This window comes from Macrobrachium nipponense, chromosome 18, assembly GCF_015104395.2.
Source record: "Macrobrachium nipponense isolate FS-2020 chromosome 18, ASM1510439v2, whole genome shotgun sequence".
Taxonomy (NCBI): domain Eukaryota; kingdom Metazoa; phylum Arthropoda; class Malacostraca; order Decapoda; family Palaemonidae; genus Macrobrachium; species Macrobrachium nipponense.
The window spans coordinates 40215617-40238171 of NC_087211.1; the positions used below are offsets into that span (position 1 = coordinate 40215617).

The following is a 22555-nucleotide window of genomic DNA, read 5'->3' on the forward strand; positions in this document are numbered from 1 at the left end:
CAACAATAGGCACCATCCTTAAGCAGAAGGATGCCATTAAAGCAGCTACACCGTCGAAGGGCATCGCTATTTTGTCCAGCAAGAGGACCCACGTGCACGACGAGATGGAACGGCTGCTCCTCGTCTGGATAAAAGACAAAGAAATCATTGGCGATACGGTAACGGAGACAGCAATCGCCCACAAGGCCAGCGCTATTTTTGGCGATTTGATTGCGCAGGCGGAAGACGACGGAGGGGAAGGGACTTCAACGCCAACCCCAGAGTTCAAGGCTTCGCATGGCTGGTTCAAGAAATTCCATAAACGGACTGGCATCCATTTGGTGGTGCGTCATGGGGAGGCTGCCAGCTCGGACACGAAAGCGGCCGAAGCATTCAAGAAAACTTTCGACGATGATGATGACCAAGGAAGGCTACAGTTCTCAGCAAGTCTTCAATTGTGATGAGACTGGCCTTTTTTGGAAAAAAATGCCTCGTCGGACGTACATCACGGAGGAAGAGAAGAAGCTACCCGGGCATAAGCCTATGAAAGACAGGCATACGCTCGCACTTTGTTCAAATGTCAGTGGGGATTGCAAGGTGAAGCCCCTACTGGTGTATCATTCTTAGACTCCTCGAGCCTTCAAGGCCCACAAAGTGCTGAAGGAGAAGCTTCCAGTAACGTGGAGGGCTAATGCAAAAGCCTGGGTAACGAGGCTTTTGTTCACGGAGTGGGTAAATCTGTGTTTCGGCCTGACAGTGAAGAAATTCTTGGAAGAGAAGCGCCTCCCCCTGAAATGTCTGCTGGTGTTGGACAATGCCCCTCCCCACCCTCCTGGCCTCGAGAAGATATCCTAGCGGAGTATTCCTTCATCAAGATTCTTTTTCTTCCGCCCAACACCACCCCTCTCCTCCATCCCATGGACCAGCAAGTGATAGCGAACTTTAAGAAGCTGTACACGAAACATCTTTTCAAGAGATGTTTCGACTTCACCGATACCACAAACCTCACCTTGCGTCAATTTTGGAAGGAGCATTTCGACATCGTCATTTGCATCCGACTCATCGACCAAGCTTGGCAGGAGGTTTCGAGGTGAACCTTGAATTCCTCGTGGAGGAAACTCTGGCCTGATGCCGTATCCGCCCGAGACTTTGAGGGATTCGACCAAGGGCGAAGCTGGTGCTGCAGAGTCAGAACGATGCCGAAACTGTTTTGGAACCAGATCTTGACGAGATCATTGCACTCGGCAAGTCCATGGGGCTGGTCGTCGACGAGGACGACATCAACGACCTTCTCGAGGAGCACCAAGAGGAGCTTACGACAGATGACCTGAAGGAGTTGGAGGCCATGCAATATAACGTCGTTCAAGAGGATTTCTCTAGCAGTGGCGATGAAGAGGAGGAGGAGCCTGTGACAACAGCAGAAATTAAGGATGTTCTAGCCGCTTTTCATAAAGTGCAATCGTTTATCGAAAAAAGACACCCCGAAAAGGCTCACACAGGTCGTATGCTTGCGCAGTTCGATGACGTTTGCCTGAGTCGTTTCAGGAACATTGTGAAAAGTAGGCAGAAGCAATCTTCCTTGGATCGTTATTTTTAAAGAGGCCTTCAGCATGAGCAGGAGTAAGCAAAAAGGAAGAACCAAGTGATGAAAAACAAAGTTGAAAGCAAAAAGGAAGAACAAAGTGATAAACAGAACGTTGAAAGTGGTGATGAAGTTGAGATTCGGTTTTAAAAAAAAAGAAAAAAAGCCTACGTAAAAGTTAAAAAAAAGTTAAAAATAAAAAAAAGAAAAAAAAATTTTATTTTTAGTTTTTTGTAAAGTTAAGTGTTACAGTTTTGTTAATGTGTTTCGTAAATTTTAGTTTTATAGTCTTCCTTAAATTTTTTATGTGTTTTTGTAAAGTTAAGTGTACATACGTACGTACGTTATCTGCCGTTTGTCCTCCCCCTCTGCTGCCACTTTTGGAGGTAGCCTCACTCGAAAGGTAAGCTTCCACATTTTACGTTACAGTAATAATATTTCTTGTACACTAATATACACTTTATTTACAGGTTTTGCATTTTTATTATTAAGTTACATATTGAATGGTCCAAATTGTTGTAGTATTTCATTGTTTATAGGTCAATTTAGCTTTATTATGAAATTTACTGGGGTGTTTTTGGAGGGCTTGGAACGGATTAACCATTTTACATGTAAAATGTGGTCCAAGATACGAAAACCTCATGATACGAAAGGCGCCTCGGAACGGATTAATTTTGTATCTCGAGGTACTACTGTGTGTGTGTGTGTGTGTATATTATATATAATATAATATATATATATATATATATATATATAGATATACATATATATATATACATATATATATATATATATATATACATATACATATATATAATATATATATATCTATATATATATATATATATATATATATATATATATCTATATATATCTATATATATATATATATATATATATATATATATATATATATTATATATATATATATACTCTCACATATATATATATATATATATATATATATATATATATATATATATATATATTGTATGTATTAGTATGTATGTATGTATGTATGTATGTATGTATATATAATACTCATGGTCTTACAAATAAAAGGCTTCTCATACACACACACACACACAAGGGGAGAGAAGCCTTTTATTTGTAAGACCATGAGTATTATATATATATATATATATATATATATATATATATATATATATATATATGTGTGTGTGTGTGTGTGTGTGTGTGTGTGTGTGTGTGTGTGTGTGTGTGTGTGTGTGTGTGTGTTTATGCATTTAATATCAAGGCATTCTATAAAAATTGTGTAACAGTACCCTGTGAATGAAAGCCACGAGCCACCACTGGATATAACAATATCCACAATCTAGTAAATATACTTAGTTCCAAGTAGGAAATACAAGTATAAAGATATTAACATTGTCAAAATAAAATTTGTAGGCTAAGACCTCCCATTTAAAATAAAAGTTCTCGGGCAAAATAGAAAAGTTTGTCCATTTATTTTGAACCGCTACAATGTATACAGTGCTCAAGGAATGGACACATACAAAAAAATTCCACAATAAGGCAATATACGCAGTCTGCCCATCAGGTAACTATACCACTAATTGGAACTTTAACCACCCAAAATGTATCAATTGTAGACTGGCCCATCACACTAAATCTAGAGAGTACTCCTTTTACCAATATAGCACAGAGCTTAAAGCTAGACTCGAGCTAAAGGTAAGAGGAGTCAATAATCCATCCAAAATCCACTCTTTCTCAAATGTAACTAAAAATCATAACAACAATCAGTATGATAACAAACAAATTACTAATATAAACATACAAACATACTTACTACGATTTTTGGCTTACGACGTGTCTCAAGAATGGAACTCCCGTCATAACTTGGGGACTGCCTGTATTTGTGACATTTTTCTATGAGAAATATCCACTAAGTCCTGTTTTTTTTTAATCAATTTCATTATAAAAGGAATGTTTTTGTGATGAACCTTAAAAATCCAGGTATACAAATTTTAACTGGGTTTTTCTTTAGTTTTAACTAACAAAATATACAGTTTTAAGTATTCCTGTAGGGATTTCAACTATTTGCGGATTCTAGCTATGTGCGGGGGTTATGGTACGCATGCCCCGCGAATAAGGGAGAACACTCTACCCACCGTGCCTGTATAGTGTTGACGTCCCACATTGGTGGCTGCGAGTTTGATTCTCAGGCATTCCATTGAGGAGTGAGAGATGTGTATTTCTGGTGATAGAAATTCACTCTCGACATGGTTCGGAAGTCACGTAACGCTGTTGGTCCCGTTGCTGAATAACTACTGGTTCTATGCAACGTAAAAATACCATACAAACACTGTACCCACCAAGACAGATAACACAAAATGAAATGCCCTTTAACTCACCAACATGAAAATGAATTATGTTCTGAATCCTTAGAATACAAAAAGGGAATTATAAAATAAGAAATATTCATTAATTTTATGTTATGAAAAACACACAACAGCTAAATCTAATGATCAACATACAAATACAAAAATTAAAAAACCACAAATAAATTCAAACATATAAACTTCGAAACTAAGTAAAATCAACAATCAATTTACAGAATTATACACCAATTCCTCCAAATAATAGAATTAAAATTAATCAATGAAATATAAATGGCCTCTTAACAAACTACGTCTGGGTGAATTACAAAGAATCCTGTGAGACCACACCCCAATATGTATATGCTTGTGACACATACGATCAAACCCCACAAACATTCAACAGTACAAAATTGATGTCTTTCCTGCCACTATCAGTTCTGATGATGGTGCTATGCCTTCAGTACCTGAAGATAAGATTCCAAAATGGAAGTCAAGGATTGTTAATCCCATATGTTGTCTCTCTCATAGCATTGTGCACGTGCCACAGCCATTGCCATATTTCAAGAAGCAGATTGAAGAGGTGTGTTTTTTCTATAAAGGGCATTTGTAAGGACACCACATATCATTGTGCCTTATGCAGAATATCTCTCTGCATTAAAAAACCAGTGTTTCCATGATTACCATATGAAGAGGCACACACCTCCCCTGAGGTCTGGGGGAAGTAGTAGTAGTAGGAGCAACTGGAATGCCTCCTGCTCCTCTCCTCCTCTTAGTCTTATGACGTGAACTGCTGGATCTTCAAAATAGAGGAGGAGGCATTAGCCAAATATGATGAACAGGATTGTATTTGAGTACATCAGATTACTATGTACTTTGTCAACTGTATATTTTTTATGTATTTTTTATACTGAATTATTTAATGGTGTTTTTGATCTGAATGATGTATTTTTTCATTATTTTCTGTGATTTTGTTGTACAGTGGTCCCCTGTCACGGGGGATGCGTAACAAACCCCTCCCCCCCTCTGCAAAGTTAGAACTCCTATAAAAACTCTTAAAATGGCCTATTTTGTTAGTTAAAACTCATACATACAAAAAGTCCCTACGTACGAAAAATCCAGGTTACGAAGGCAAAGACGAAGATTTTTTTGCTTCTGTGTACAAAAATAATTCAGGTTGCAAAAGGGTGTATGTACTGTAAAGTCTGAAATTCGCCCGGCCCGCCGAGAACAATTTATAACTCTCGCGCCGCCAACTCAGTAGACTCGCCACCATCCTCCCGCTCTCCCATTGGTTCATGATGCTAGTCAAAGCCATAAGATCTTGCTCTCCTATTGGTCAGCATCTGTCCCATCATGCCTCTATGTGAAGGCATTCCTTGACCATTTCGTTGCGGCAGTGTTATCGTAAACAACTGGAATTCATTCGTTCATATAGATTTCTTTTGTTAATGTAAATTCATGTTAATGATTTCGCTTTCATTGTACTGGAAGTTACTTTATCGTGTTGTGTGTGAACTTAATTACTTATGTTATTAGCCATGGGTCTCAAGAATGTTGCTGAAGTTCATGGAAAGAAGAGGATGCTTTCTATGGAGACGAAGATGGAGATAATCAAGAAGTGTTGATATTTTCTGCCATTTGTTAATGTGTTTCGTAAAGTTTAGTGTTAATGTTTTCTGCCATTTGTTAATGTGTTTTGTAAAGATAAGCGTTCACGTTCTCTGCCATTTGCCCTCCTCCTCTGTTGCCACTTTTGGACATCACCTCACTCGAAAGGTAAGGTTCCACATTTTATTACATACGTGCGTACATGTACATACAGTATTTCTTGTACTCTGTACACTAATACACTTTATTTACAGATATAGTCATGGTTAGGTTAGGTATTCAGTGGTCCAAATTGTTGTATTTCATTGTTTATTGGTCAATTTAGCTTTATTATAAAATTTACTGTGGTGTTTTTGTAGGGCTTGGAACGAATTAGGCAATTGACATGTAAAACGTAGTTCAGATACGAAAAAATCAGGTTACGAAGCCCATTTGGGAATGGATTAATTTTGTAACCTGAGGCACTACTGTACCTGTTTTTTTAATAATTTTATCACAAAAAGTGCATTTTATGATGAAATTGATTAAAAAAACATGAATAATGGGAGGATATATTCCAGAGAGAAATCCATGAATGCAGTTACATTTTCTAAAATATTACCAGTTATAAGCACATTTTTTCGTTATTATAATATTTTGCAGTTTTAAATAAATACGTATAGCTTACAACATTTTACATTCCGCACAAGTTCTTCCTAACTGCTAATGCATATGAGTTTGATTGCTCTTATTTGGGAGGGGGAATTGTGCCATACTTACCACATATAGGAATGAATTATATATCTTTGGAGCAAAAATTATCGTAATTTCTCATTGTGCAAAGAAATATATCAATTTACTTTTTTTTGGAACATTTTTCAATGCAAGTTATTTGGGAAATTTCTGATTTGCACAAGTTCTCCCTGGCTGCTCATGCATGTAAGTTTATTTTTTTGGGGGGTGAGGGATTGTGTCATACCAATGCATACACGTAGTAATGAGCTATATACTGTACAGTAGAATTGGAAATGCAAATTACATACTGAACTTTCTCAAGTGTATAAATAAAAGTCAGATATCTCACTTTCCCTATTTTTGTCATTTTTAAATGCAAGTAGCTTAAAATTTCCCTTTATTTGTAAGTTCTTTCTGGCTTGCTTATGCAAGTTTGTTTGTTTACTTTTTGGGGGGTTGTATACTGTATTTACATAACAAATAGTAATGAAGAATATATCATATGATGTGCAAATTACAGTGTATTCTCAGTGTGTAAATAGAAATTAAATACTATCTCGAATTAGTACTTATTTTTGTTGATTTTTATAAATATAGTAACATAAACGTGTTGCTTACCGATAACCTACAACTTGTGAGTATATTTTGCATTTGTTTCATTGCACTTTGTCAGATCATACCTAACACAAATAGTAATTATGATTACACGTATATATCAAAAGCAGCAATTTATCTTAATTTTGTGGTTTGTAAAAAAAATTGTGGTCCAGTCACCGCTCTACTTGAGAACATTAATGTTATGAATATTCAGAGATATGAACAGACTCAGTTACAAGTTGAAATTGTGTTTTGAGGTCCCCGTTGCCAACTGTGTTCAAATTTTGTCTTCGTGCCTATTCATGCTGCTAGCAAGAATTTCTGCAAAGAAGGAAGAACTTGTTCCTTTAACCCCGTCCCTGATTATCCCTAGTATTGTCATGATTAACTGCCATGTATTCTTACAATCACAAGAACACTTATTCATACTCATAAAATATTCCTTCTTATTTCTGTCTTCCTGATTTCACTCGTTCTTTGATGAATTCCCATTTTCTAGGATGTAGTTTTGTCAATGTGCATTGTTTACTATGTGAACTTTCAGAGTTAGATGCAGCTCTTGCAAAATTCTCTCCAAGTTTATAACTTTCGTAGCTTGGAGAGAATATTTAATTTTGAATGTTGCATGAATCAAAATTTAATTTTCTTCATTTTACCTTTCTAACATCCGAAGTAATTCTTTATAGTACTGTATGATTTAAAAATACAGTGAAAATAATATACTTAATCTGTGACTCCTGAGGTAACTCGGGAATAATCATCAGCAGAGATTATGCACTACTTATACGTATAAAAAACCGAACGAACAATTCAAGATGCAAACAGGTGTTTGGCATGTAACTCATTTGTAAGTCAGATAGTGACTTTATCTCTGTTCAGCAATTTTTGGTGAATTAAATAAAAAAAAGGTTTCCAGTACAGCTAATTTCAACTCGTGATATGGGTGCTTACAGAATAATCATTCAATAATAACCAATAAAATATTTGAAAAAATTTAATTTCATAATTACATCTATTTTTAATGCTACTATACAATCTTACTCCCAGCTCACAAAGAGGAAGGTAATTTAGGGATACATGTGGTTCATAAATGGTGAGACTACTTTAATTCTGTGTTAGACAAAAGACTGATGAACCTGGGGAACACTTGCGTCATGAATGTACGCTTATCTATGATTGATAAGTTTGTAAGAAAACACCTTGTCATTAAAACATAGCATTGATAGCAATGATGACATTCTTAGTCATAGAATAATGATTAATAATTCCTTTTATGTAATGCAGAAAGAAATAATCATAAAATTGAATTCTGATGTTTGTTTAAACTATAAGCAGTCAGATTAGTTAATGTAAACTAGATTATGGTACATTTTTCTTATATCTGCTTCAGTAGACGTCAGATGGCAGTGGCTCCCGCTCTAAGAGAGGTAATCTTCCTCCTTCTGCTGTTGAACGAAGCTCTTGTAATTCATCATGTGAAAGTGATGCTGAGCAGAGCCCATCCTCACAATATTCTAAGTCAAAGGTAATTATTGTTGTTGTAAACTATTGATACAGGTTAGCATATTTTGTAGTGAGAGAATTGTCTTACAAAAACTTGAAAGTGAATTTTATATTTTATACTTGATTTTTTTATGTAACTTACCAAGTAATTACATAGCCGTAATTTCAACTTGCACGGCAGCTAAAATTTGGAAATTAGCGGTACCCTTACTTATGATTTGGGTAGGTGACTAGCCCTGTCAACTTCCAGGGAAAGAAAGGAACAACTCAGCAAAGAACTTCAATTTTTTTCTGCTGGCATATGACTGTACGTAGACCAGTTTTATGAAGCAGTTTATTTTGGAATTCTTTGCTTGTCCTGTTGATGTTTTTTGGCCAATTGGTGAAGTATTCTTACATTTGGTAGTCTTTCAGCACTATTAGCACTGTTAGGTTTTCTTAATGAGACTGATTTTCCTTATTTTTTATTTTTTTCACAATCTGAGACTTTTTTTTTCACAGATTAGACTTTTTTTAGTGCAATTGTGTAAGTAGTATTATGTCTGACTGAAGCTCAGTTAGCATCAGATATTGCAGCAAAGGCTGCAATGTGAGATTGACAAAGGCTTCTTACAAGCCTCATACCCTTTTCACAGATTGTAGGGGACGGGTGTGTTCAGTAGATATAACCTGTGATGAATGTAAAGACTGGGATAGCAAAAAGTGGAAGACTTTTGGTAAGTTGGAATGAGACAGGAAGAGAAAGGCTGAATGAGACAGGAAGAGAAAGGCTGCTTCTATAGCTGATAATAGTAAGACTAGCAAGGCAAGGTACTGTGAAGTCTTCTAGTGAAATTGATATTCCTGTTGTCTCTGCTCTTATATCTGTTCTCTCTCCAATTCCCAGTCCTCTGTATGTGCCATCTTCTCCTTTACCTGGCTCCCACACTTCCGACCCCAATCCCATTGCCAGCTTAATGGACAAAATAGAGGAAAAAGTGTCTGTGAGATGTTGGTGGAGGAGTTGGCTGCTCTTCTTGCTGATACTCATCAGCAAAAGTCATTATTATACTCCCCAAAACCTGGGAGGTGTCATACTGGTAGCCCAAGGGAGGTTGGTACGGTCTGCCCACAGGCAGTCACCCCCTCGGTCAAACCTGTTGTTACTTCCCAGGTTGTGCCATAGAGCTATTAGAAAGGCATTGTCTTTCTTCTAGTTCAGAGAAGTCTGGTCCCAGGTGCCAGTGGCACTTTGCAGACGAATCATAGCCATTGAAAAGGTGTGCAGTGGATGTCATACACTCCCCTACAATGCCCTGTAGTTACTGGGACAGCCCAGAGCATTTTTCTCCAGAGTGTCAGTGATAGAATGCCAGTATTGGGCTCCCAAATGCTCTGCTTCTTTCTCTCACAAGCTTTCCTCATTGTCCAAGAACCAGTCATTGTTTGAGTGCCCGATAATGCCGGAGTGCCTGAGCTTCCAGTCTCAACTTTTGAACGCCCCACGCCAATTCCTGTTTTTGCGGCGTCAGCTGCCAAGCACCTGGAGCCACACCCATACATCTACCTTCCCTTCTTCAGACACTTGCTTCAGGGGATCAGGTGTCTGCAGTTTTTGATCCGTTGTTGCCACCCATTCAGTGCCAACTTGACAACATTTTGGCCTTGCTCAAAAAGACACCTGCATCTAAGCCTCCAACAGTCTTGTCACTGTCCTCAATATCGTCGGAATTGGAAAAGGAAGTAGATCAAGATTCTTCTCTATTGGCTTATGTGGCTTTGCTGAGGTATTTGTTCATTAGCTTCCTTGATTTTTCTCCAGTGGCTCCAGCTTTGCCTACTTCTGCCTTTTTAATGAGGGAAGACCCCTTTCAGTTTTCCTCCTTCCAGACTGTCTCAAAGGATGTACTTATGTGCCTAGGATGCATACTTCCACGTCCCCATCCATCTGGACTTCAGGAAATACCTCAGTTTTGTGTTTTGAGACAAAGTATGCCAGTTTTGAGCTCTTTGCTATGGCCTCCCTATGGCTCCACAAGTCTTCACTTGAGGGCTCACCCCTCTGGCAAAGTGGCTCCATCTTATGGGGATCAACATCTCCCTTTATTTGGATGACTGGCTCCTTTGATCTCAGTCGAAGAAGTGTACATAGTACCTTTGACAAACCCTTCACCTGCCACAAGACTTGGATTTATTGATCAATATATAGAAATAACAGCTGATTTCAACTCAGGGGAGTCTATACTATTTGGATATGAAGAGACTCAAAGTTTTTGGCCTTTTCCTTCCCCCAAGAGAATGGAATCCTGCTTGTGGACAGTGAATGAGTTTCTCTCTCTACAAGACTGCTCAGCAACAAATGGATGAGTCTCCCAGGGACTCTAGGCAGACCCCACATGAGAGTGCTACAATTCCTCCTGTGGGCCAGTTTGGACAGAAGATACCTGGACATGTTCATTTTCCCTGTGGCTCAAGAAATCAAGAGGGACTTGCAGTGGTGGAAGTCAGAAAACAGACTGTTGAAAGGGAAGTCTTTACTCCCTCTGAGCCCTGATCTAGACATCTACTCAGATTTGGCAGACTTAAGTTGGGGAGCTCTTCTGGGGAACAAGGAAGTTTCCAGGACATGGTCCCTGGAACAAAGAAGTTGGCATATCAACGTCAAGGAGTTGAAGGCGATTCATTTGAGGCTACAGCTCTTCATGTTGGTGGTGTTCAACAAGACAGTAACTGTTCATTCAGACTACACCACTGCCCTGTCTTATATAAAAAAGCAAGGAGGGACTCACTCTTTTTCTCTGCGAAGCAGCGAGGGCTGTTCTCTTCTGGGCAGACCAGAATCCTGACATGATTTATTAAGGAAAACTAAAATTATTGGCAGATGAACTGAGCTGTCAAAGACAGGTCCTTCCCTCAGACTATCTAGCATGGGCAACAGGTGCCATGCTACTAGATTGGTCGAATAAGGACCTACATGCTTTCCCACCATTCAGCATCTCCTAAGGGGTTAGTGGCATCAATGCACTGTGGGCATTACTTTATGGAGGAGTTATGGGAGTTCCAAGAGAGAGAGAGAGAGAGAGAGAGAGAGAGAGAGAGTGTAATTGGTGGATGGATGGTTAACGATTGAGTTAGCTGTTGGTGAGTTCTGGGTTGTCTGCTGGTGCAGTTGCTGTTAGTTGTCAAGATCAGGGTTGTGAGTCAGTCTTTAGGCAGAGCTTGTGATGATCAGTAGTGTCGGCAGCGGCAGTGTTGAAGGCATTGAAAGTTAGTTAAGTTGTGTGTTATTGATTTGTTGTTTGGTTGTTGTTGAGTGTGATATTGTTTTCTTGTGGTTGTGGGGTGTTGTGCCTGTGCTGTTGGGTTTGTTGTGCTTATGAGTTCCTGTTGAGTTGTGGTTTCTTGGTGTGGTTGTGAGTTGTTGAGGGTTGTTGTTGGTGAGCTGTTGTGATTCCTTGGTGGTGTTAGTGGGTGTGTGTGTTGCCCTTTTGTGTGTGTTTTTTTTTGTGTTAGTGATTGTTTGTGTAGTGGTCTTTTGTTGTGGTTGTATTCCTTGTTTGTTGTTGTGTTGTTGAGTTGTGGTTGTGTTCCTTGTTGGTTTGCTGTGTTGTTGAGTTGTGGTCCTTGGGTGTTGTGTTGTTGGGTTATGGTTCTTGTATTGTTGTTGAGTTGTGGGGTTATGGTTCTTGGTGGTTGTTTTTGTTGTTGTTAGTGTCTCAGTGACCTCGACCAGTGGACATCACAGCATAGCCTTGAGTATCTGCAGTTGGGTGAGTACATGTGTTTGTGTTTTTTTGTTCTGTGTGTAGGTCAATTGTCCTGCATGTATTCCGTAGTGTAAAGAGGAAAGTGTGGCTGAGAGTGAGTTTTGCAGCTGGATTGGTTAAGTTTATGTGGGGGGGTGGGGGGGGGGGGGGGGGGAGATTTTGCCCGCTTGATTTTTGAGCTTGTGATCCCGCCACAACTTATGTTTCATGGCAGCGTGCCTTTGGTTCCTAGCTGAAACCCCCGTTTGTTTCTTTCACTGTACCTCCTTTTATATTCTCTTTCTTCCATCGTACTTGTCACTCTCTCCTGTCAATTGACTCAGTGCAACTTCAAGGTTTTACTCCTGTTACACCTTTTGAACCTTTTACTGTCAATTTCCGTTTCACAGTTGAATGACCTAATAGGTCCCAGTGCTTGGCCTTTGGTGTAAATTCTTTATTCAATTTAACCATACAGCATGGTGAGGGAAGTTTGAAACAAGTTTCGGATCCACAAAACATGACAATGACTTTAATAGGCCGGGTTTGGCTCTCGAAGGAGTGGTTAACAGTCCTGATTTGGTCCTCGAAGGAGTGGTGCCTGGATCTCCTTGGACTAATGGTGGATTTAACAAGGTTACTCCCTCAAAAACCAGATTTACTCAGGCAACCTCACTTCAGGTGATTCTATCGAGGATTGTTCACTCTGGCCTTGACAGGAGGCAGACTGTCAGGAAGCTCATTAGAGCGAAGCTCTTTTCAGGATCGGGTGCAGAGGCTATCACTAGGTGTAGATGTCAATCCTGTAGCAAAGTCTACCAAGCCTAAAGGACAGTCTTTTGCTCTTAGTGTAGTTGACATAACATCACGTCTTCTTAAATATTAATAGCAGAGATAACAGACTTTCTGCTATATTTGAAGTCGTCTAGAGGTCTGTCTTCCTCTACCATTAGAGGTTATGGGGCCCTGTTGGGCTGTGTTTTTCGATATGAGTAGATCTACCCTCGAACCAGGAGGAGGTAGGGGTGGTCTCTTGGAACTTGGATGTGGTTCTGAAATGAATCTCTAGTTCCTGTTTCAAATCTCATCATTCAACTTTGCTAAGGGTTCTGACTAGAAAGACCTTTTTATTTTTTTATTTTTTTTCTTGTGGCCTTTGCAACTGCTAAGCAAATTATTGAGCTGCATGCCACTGATAAGAGGATTGACTTCTCTCAAGGGAATGTTCCTTTACCCTAGGGTTTTTAGCCAAGAACGAAACCCCGTCTGAGCCTTGGCCTTGCTTGTTTATCATTAAGATGCACAGGACTGAGAAAATCCATGGACCTGCGAGTGACTTTTGGTGCTCAGTGGAAAATCCTTCTTGTCCTCTTTCTGGAAATGCCTTAGCATTTTTTCTCAAGAGACCTTATTTCAGAAATGCATTCCCTAATTGGAGAGAACGTCTTACCCTCCTCTAAAATCAAAGCTCACGAAATCAGAGAAGTTGCTACCTTGTTAGCTTTTAAACATAATTTCTCTCTTCCATTCTTCAATCTACATATTGGAAGTGCTAGTCGATTTTTGCAACCAGTTTACTTGTGTGAGGTGGAAATGGTGTATAAAAATTGCAGTACCCTGGGCCTATTGTCAGTGGCCAGCATGGTTTTGGAGGGGAAGAAGTTAGGAAGCATCCCTTTCATCCTTTTTTCTCTTTGCTTTGACATAGGGAGTTGAGTCTTCAGGGAGCCTAGGGCTACCATGTACCTGGAGTACCCACCAGTTTTTGGTGGATGGTTGGTGATTTTTTTAATACAGGCAGTCCCTGGTCATCGGTGGTCTCGGTTAATGCCAGTCCAGTTTTATGGCGTTAACTGGTTATTTATGGCACCAGAACAGGCCGAGTTTCGGTTATCGATGCCATAAGGTGCCAATAATAGAGCTATGGCACCATAACATACCTAACAGAGGCAGGTGCCATTAACCAAAACTCGGCGCCATAAACACCATAAATCGCGAGTTTTGGTTAATGGTGGTTTTCGCTTAGCACCCCACCGAAAACAAAACCCCCACTGATAACTCGTGACTGCCTGTGTATGGTATAGGTGGCAGTATTGTTTATCTGGTTGTTTTTTTATTGTGGTACTGTGCTCAAGGCAGGGGCAACTGTTGGTGCTTTGTTAGCCATCGGAAATGTCCTTTGCTGCAAAGCTCCCACTGAAGTGGTGGGTGCTCAATGTCTATACTGCTATGCCACTACATTTTAAGATGAGTTCTAAGCAAAGGCAGTTAGTTATCTTCTTGCTGTAGCTCTCTTACCAGGTAAGGAAATGACAAGGATTGTATCAGTGCTAGCAACTTTTATATTCTCAAATTCATCACTATTACTAATGTTTTGGGGTAGATATGTCCATGTATCCTGCCTCCTTTTAATGTGGGATTCAGCTGTGTAATTGCTTGGTAAGTTACTTACTAAAAAAAATGACCCTTTTATGATAAAGTTTTATATATACTTACCAAGTAATTACAAAATTGGAGTGCTATCTCCTCCCCTCACATGGACAGAGGAGCACAAACAAATTGAAGCTCTTTGCTGAGTTGTTGTTCTCTGTCCCTGAAAATGACTGGGGCTAGTTGCCTACCTAAAGCTAAAGAAATGCCTCCACAAATTTCAAAATTTTAGCCGCCATGCAAGTTGAAATTACAGCTATTTAACTTCTAGGTAAGTATATATAAAACTTTATTTATTATATAAAAATATCATGTTTAGGACCCTTTTGTACACTAAGAGTGTGGTTAGCATAGTTGAATATCAAGTAGTAATGAAGGTTTAAATTTATTTCAGAGGTATCGCTTTTATGACTGAAAGCTCAGTATAATAACTTTGTATTTGAAAACTTAAATAATGTGGATAATTTCCATGACAGGAAGGTTTTAACATTTTAGATAAACTCAGTATAATACCATGAAAAGTATAAAGTAGCAAATCTCTTCAAAGCTGAGGACCATTTGTGTTTTGGAAGTGCATCCTTGTTGGACTTTCTTGTTTTTATGTTTGATAACTGCTTATGGAAATGGTAGCTTTCAGAATATGAATGGACTGGCATTACTACAAACAGTGACGATCTGAGTTACAGTAGTGAGAGTGAAGGTGGATGGGATGATACTGAGAGTCTAGAAAAACGATTTTCACATTCGGAAGCTTTGGACTGGAACATTCAGGGATCTCCAGCTGCCATCATTACTTCTACATCAAATGTCTCAGACAAAGGTGATCCTCAGATTTTACTGCTTCAGTGACTGTTTTATTTGTTTTATTTCCATTGATTACTAAGATTAATGATTGTCTGCCTCCTCCTGTTTTCCCAGACTTAAAACTTTGCCTCCTTAAAGTTTGCCTGTCATTCCTTCATAGATAAGCCTACCTTTCTTGCTTCCTTATTCTGTTTATTTTCTTGAGCCTGGTGTAGAAAAGGCTATTAAGGTACCAGTCCCATTGGTCTTAGCATATGAAAAACGTTATTTGAATCATACTTAACATTTACATAGCTATAAAATTTTAGCCACAGGCTTGCTTGGCATTTGCAGAAAAATTAAAAGGGGAAAAAAGAAGGAGTTTGTTATACCTGGCGTTTTTTGGTGTATCTTGTCTTCCCATATTTCTTCTCTCTGGTAGGTAAAGATAGAGTGACTCCATCTTCTATGCCCCAGTTAGTATTCTGCTGGTGTTGTGTTCATATCAGTGATATTGCAAATTGGCTGGTGGAAAGGATTTCATTGTGTTTTTGTTACACTAGAAAATTGGTAGTTCTACCTTTTGTTTCATGTAGGATATCTTACTGCTTGAGATTGCAAGAATTATTGGCAAAGCATGTGACATGAAAGATTTCTACCCTGTATATAGTGATGGGCCTGTTAATGTTATGATTGTATATATTAACCCTTTTGTTTATGACTATCATTAATAATTATGTCTGTGCAATGGTGGATCCAAAAATCTTAGGATTATTATATATATATCACATGTATGTAAGCAAATACCACAGGAAAGTTATAGGCAGCAAGTGTTTACCAAGTGCTTTTTGCCTAGATGTGCCTCAACAATACCTGTATAAAGGCAAAAGTGCTTTTTACATATAGACTTTCTGCATATTTTCCTGTGGTATTAAGTTATATAATGAAGTCATGTGTATCCACTCTGATTTTTTAAGCATATGTAACATGTACATGTAAGGTGTGTGTAATTATATATATATATATATATATATATATATATATATATATATATATATATATATATATATATATATATATATATATATATATATATATATATGATATATATATATATATATATATATATATATATATATATATATATATATATATATATATATATATATATATATATATATATATATATATATATATATATATATATATATATATATATATATATATATATATATATATATATATATATATATATATATATATATATATATATATATGTGTGTGTGTGTGTGTATGTATATATATATATATATATATATATATATATATATATATATATATATATATATGTATATATATATATATATATGTATATATATATATATATATATATATATATATATATATATATATATAGATAATATACCACGAAGGAAAATAAACGACGGAGTATCCGCGAGACCTTTCGACGTTAAATGTCCTTTGCTAAGCAGAAACTGACATACATGAGGAAAAGGACAATATAAGATTTGTCTAACTGACAGATAGGGATTATAAAGAGATTAGTACCTAGAATCCGACACACCTGGAAGATGAGTAACCTTCCCAAACAAGCATAAACAATGGGTGCAATTAAAAGTTTAAGATGTTACAAGTGAATTTTGCCAATGCAGTATAATAACTGATATGCTTGTATATGATTTCTATTGCAAACAGAGGCATGCAGATTTTTAACCTCACTATGAGTTATTTAATTGATAACATTTGTAAGTTTGCATGTCTTTCATGTTGCTTTTTAACGTGTGTTTCAGTAAGTTGCAAGATATTTGAAGGAGCAGACTTGAAGAAGGTTGACCTTTCTGTGCTGGACATATCTTCGGCTGTGATATCGAAAGTAGATAGTTTGCAGCATAACACCTACTATCTACAGTTTGGTGAGTGTATTGTTCTCTCTCTGTAGTTATATTACAAGTTTTTTCAAGTTAACATACAGGTATTTACAAATTGAGTAAAGTTGTTACAGAAGTATTTGAATGTGTGAATATTTCATAGCTCTTATCCCTTTACTAGGTCTTGTTATGGCTGTGATGATTTCTCTGGTTCCAAGCATATATCGTCTAGACTATTCCATTCTAGGAGAAACCTTGGAGGACATTGTTACAACTGATCTTGGAAGTTGGCACAAGATTCTTCTTTCATCGTCACAAAAATTATTTGATAGTCTGTTTGGCAGAAATATCTGGTATGTCAGCAATAACAAAAATTACTTTCAAATTTTCTTTTTGCTTGTAATTTTTAAGAATTATGGTCTAAGGAAGTGCAGAGGATGGATTAGATGCAAATAAGTATGAGGAAATGTTACACCTTATATGCTAAATTATGTAAAAAAAAAAAAAAAAAGCATTTTGAATGTATAAGTAACTAACTGTACCTGACCACCCATTGCTGTTGCTCAGTCTGATTAAAAGTAAGGAAAGAGAAATCTTTCTCTTACTCTATCTTTCTCTCTCCAACCATCATTGTCTCTTTCCCTCTTTCTTCTTATACCAACTCTCTCTCTCTCTCTCTCTCTCTCTCTCTCTCTCTTCTCTCTCTCTCTCTCTCTCTCTCTCTCTCTCTCTCTCTCTCTTTTCCTCTTTCTTCTCCCTAACACCCTGTCTACCCTCTCTCACTTCCTCTCCCTCTCATTCTCTCTCTGCCAATCCCCTTCTCAAACTTCACCCTCTTTGAAGTTGTTGATGTTTACCCTATAGTGTTCTTTTCCAATTGATAAGTCATATGTAGAAATTATGTATAATAAATTTGTAAAGCAACTAAGTCTATGGGCATAACAAGGCCCGTTTCTCGAGCAGAATCAGCTGTTTCAGCGAATCCCTTCTCACCCCCACCCCCTTCGGAGGGGGGAGGTAGGATGAAACCCCATTTTAAAAACATGCGCATATTCGAATGCAATGTTGTGTCAAAATTTCAAAGCAATCAGTGAAGAACTTTTGGAGAATTAAGATTTTGAACAAATGAACAATTACATTTTTATTTGAATAGATTTTAACAGTTGACGCACAAGACTGGGGGTATATAGAAGAGATTTGTGAACGTTGTGAGGTGAAGGCTTGCCTTCTGCAGTGGCAATTGACCTTGCTTCCTTGTAGCTTCATAGGAGCCTCTCGCAATCCATAAGAACTAGCAAATCATGGGAGAGCCTTTACATTGCTTAAGAAAATTGGCTACTTCATGATCTTTCATCAGGAAGGATCCACACCATTAGATTCCTTTAGTCAGACACCCCTGCTGTTTGTCTTGGTCAGCCAGCTGTATTTAGTAATTTAAAAGTTTTTAGTATCCTTTCAGTCCTAGCTGTATAATTTTCTGTATTTTTCTTTAGCTTACCTTTTAATCTCCTCCCAAAACCTTTGTCATCTTCATGTTGCCCCCCCTCCCCCTGCCCTTTTGTAAAAAATGATGCTTTTGGGCCTACCCTGTGAGCTTAGAAATATGATCTGGTAAAACTATATTTTGACAGTAACAAAAATCCAAGTAAAAATCAGAGCTGGGCATTGCTACTCAAATTTTGTTTCTGCACCCTGCATCTCTGCAACTTTGAGAGTTGGTTGCCGCTACTGCTACCTCTGCAACTTTTTTAACTTTTGGAAACTTCTACACAACCAAAAATGTTTAACATAAAATAGTGGAAAAAACTATTTTCACTCTTTTAGGGTAATACCCGAATAGAGCAAAAGTACTTTGCAAGAATGCAATTGTACCCTTATAAAGTATTTTAACTATATTAAGTATCAAATCACTAAATTAGTACGAAAAATACACAAAAAGTTTATATTTTGAAACTTCCTCTTCCTCTTCCTCCTCCTCCTCCTCCTCCTGCAGCTTCTTGGGGGTCTTTAAATATATATAGTTGACACAAAAATGGATACTGAGAAAAAAAAATTACAAATTTCATTACCTTGACTTAAAATACAGATTTCCTGATTTTTTGCCAAAAACGCCAAGACTCTAAGCTCGGAGCAAAAAAAAATCTAGATCTAGTAGGAAAATCCAAGGAGTGGCAGCACTGCCGATTCCATGGGCCGCCGTTCCTCACCATCAAAACAAGTTCAATCCTGCATCTTTCAAACTATGCAGTGGCCAATGGTCAACCGCTGAACGGGCAAATAGCAATATGTTAACTCGTTAAGACGTATCGTTACATTTTTTTGTACATTTTTCGGTTTTTCATTTTTGAACGGTAGTGGACGCGGAATTAAATTTTTCAGTTCCACAACCTGCTACTCCACTACTTTTGGCACGTGGTAGCGACCAATCAAGTCCGCGACCAAAATCAGGTTCCGCAAGTTGTGGAGGTGCGGACTAAAGTGGAACGCCCACCTCTGGTAATAATAATATATATTTAACAATAGGCTGGGGGAAAAGTGTATAATTCAGAATTGTTGGAAAGGACATGAAGACTGAGAGATGCTGGATATATAGTGTGAAAGAGGAAGTGGAAAGCAAGGTCCTCAGTATCCTGGAAGTGTAAGATTACTACATCCTAGGTAAAGGTCAACGATAGTGTGTTTAGAGAGGTTCATCACTGCTGATGAGCTTTCTGATCAGGTGTATGAAGTGTCAAATGTAGTGGAAGTTTTTGTACAGGAAGTTTCATCCATGACTTAGCATTTTGAATATGAATGTCTCAGTGACCATTGTGTTGTTTTTTCTTGAGCCACTCCCTCATTGGGAAATAATGTAGACAAATTTTATCTTACAAAAAAACTGTTGCTTTGTAAAGTTATTCACATTCAGTATTTTAATTTTTTTTAAAGTGGTGACAGTTTTTCAGCACTGGTATGAACTGTATGGTTTTATTTATTCTATAGCTGGAATTGGTTATTTAAACTTTGTAACAAGGTAGTTGGGGTGTATATCTCCTCTCACCTGCTGTCACCAAGCACTTCTTTAGCTGCCATCTTATGATGACATCTTGCTGGTTTGTATAATTGTTTGTATACTTTTCATTTGTAGTGGAGGTTAAACATGTATAACATCATTATAATGGGTATGAGCATGTGTTTGAGCATTTCAAGTCCCATCTAATTAATCAACACCATAATGTGCTACCTGTGGAGGAGCGTGTAAAGTGGCCATCTTGTCAGTGGGAAAGGTTTGAGTGGAAGAAGGGTATGGTTTTCAGATCTATTTGGGAGGGAGCAATAACACCCCCTCTTCCCTTTGTCCCCACTGAACCATTTTTGTTCCCTCTTGCTCATCACTGAGTACTAATGCTGACTTCTGTTCCAGGTCTCTCATCATCCATCAAATACCTTCGCAATTATTCTCTCTTCCACTTCCTTCGGCGATGGATTTTCTTGGTAAATTCTTTGTTATTCTTCATGTGTACATGTCCTGGGGAGGCCCTCTGGTTGCTGTAGGAGATGAAAGATGACCTTTTCGCTATCTTCACTGTCACTGAGACCTTTGACTTGGGCTACCAGTCCAAATGCCGTGACGTCACTCGCAGTACTTCTCCTCCTGTGACATCTGCCTTGGTGACGTCTCTCACTGCCTGTTGCCGTGACGTCACTCCCAGCCTCGTCCATGACATCATCGCATTCGGTTGTCAACCCATCAGAGGTGTTCTTTCAAGAGTTGGTTTATTGGCTGGACTCTGTGTTTAGTAGATGTCCCAGGGTTTCAAGCAGGAGATGTCGTAGGGCAAGGCCCGCATTGCCTTTTCCTCGTCCTTCTCCTCCCCCTCCCCTTCGTTCTCAAGTTGGACGTTGGAGAATTCGGGTCTTGTGGTGTTTCACCATCTTCTCAGCAAGGACGTGACTTTCCCCATCAAGTACGTGAATGTGTTCTAGTGACTGTGTTGATCTTCCCTTGCATCAAAGTTCTCAGCTGGTTCTTCGTCTCCTCGACCTGTTTGAGTTTGTCGTATGATGAGACGTCTCTGATTTAGGGGCGAAGGTGAACACAGCCGTGTACGTTTTTCATCGCACGTCCGTGTACGTGGTGGTGATCCTACTCTTGCCGTTCGTCTTCAGGGTTTGAGAGACTTTTAGGCAAAAAGTTATCTTCTCCCTGACATTCTCACTTGGATCATTCTACATATCACGGCTGTGTTCGTGATTTGTCGCATGTCCATGTACATGATGAAGGTCTACTCTTGCTGTTCATCTTCCAGAGTCGGGTTGAGAGACTTCTAGGAAAGAGTGATCTTCTCCCTAATGTTCTCACTTGGATGGTTCCACATATCACGACCATGTACACGATAGAGGTCCTACTTTCTTCGTGCTTCTTCCAGAGTAAAGGGTCAAGAGACTTCTAGGCAAGAGTGGTCTTCTCCCTGATGTTCACTTGTAGATGTTTTCTAACATTAAAAATCATGCTGCAATATACAAAATAGAGGTTTTGAAACAGCACTTCTCTATTATTTGATATACAAAGGACCCTGATCATCTAACTACTCTAGAGTCATTACTTATTAAAAGACTAGTTCCATCTTTAAACGATAACACCACGGCTTCACCTTTGTATTTGGCATAACTGACTTTTTGTTTGGGACATCAGGTTTTGCCATTCCTTCTTCATCTTTAGCCTTGAATGGTTGGTGTCTTGGCTCTCTCTCTCTTCTTACAACTTTCTGTTTTTTTGTAGTATCACATGGTTCTTCCTTTTTGCTTACTCCTACTAAAGGCCTCTAAGAAATAACTATCCAAGGAAGATTGCTTCTGAATGCTTTTGACAATGTGCCTGAAACAACTCGGGCAAACGTCATCGAACTGCGCAAGCATACGACCTGTGTAAGCCTTTTCGGGGTGTCTCTTTCTACGAATGATTGCACCTTATGAAAAGCAGCTAGAGCATCCTTAATTTCTGCCGTTGTCATAGAGTTGTCGTCCTCCTCCTCGCTGCTGCTAGAGAATTCTTCTTGAATGACGTTATGTTGCATGGCCTCCAACTCTTTCAGGTCATCCGTCGTAAGCTCCTCTTGGTGCTCCTCGAGAAGGTCATTGATGTCGTCCTTGCGACGACCAGCCCCATGGACTTTGCTGAGTGCAACGATCTCGTAAAGATCTGGTTGCAAAACAGTTTCAGGACCGTCAACTGTTCCTGAATCTGCAGCACCAGCTTCGCCCAAGTCGAATCCCTTAAAGTCTCGGGCGGATACGGCTCCAGGCCAGAGTTTCCTCCACGAGGAATTCAAGGTTCGCCTCGAAACCTCCTGCCAAGCTTGGTCGATGAGTTGGATGCATATGACAACATCGAAATGCTCCTTCCAAAGAGCTGGTGTTAGG

General features: G+C 38.5%; 1 protein-coding gene across 3 annotated transcripts in view; it reads left to right on the forward strand.

Annotated features, from left to right (window-relative positions):
* The window catches only part of LOC135196998 (protein PHTF2-like), a gene marked incomplete at its 3' end in the record, with an annotated part of 362229 nt that overhangs the window by 292018 nt on the left and 47656 nt on the right, over positions 1–22555 (forward strand). For all 3 annotated transcript variants that reach the window (XM_064223887.1, XM_064223888.1, XM_064223886.1), the window contains 4 exon segments: positions 8216–8347; positions 15111–15300; positions 17075–17197; positions 17334–17505. In XM_064223887.1, coding sequence (XP_064079957.1) covers positions 8216–8347; positions 15111–15300; positions 17075–17197; positions 17334–17505 — 617 coding nt within the window.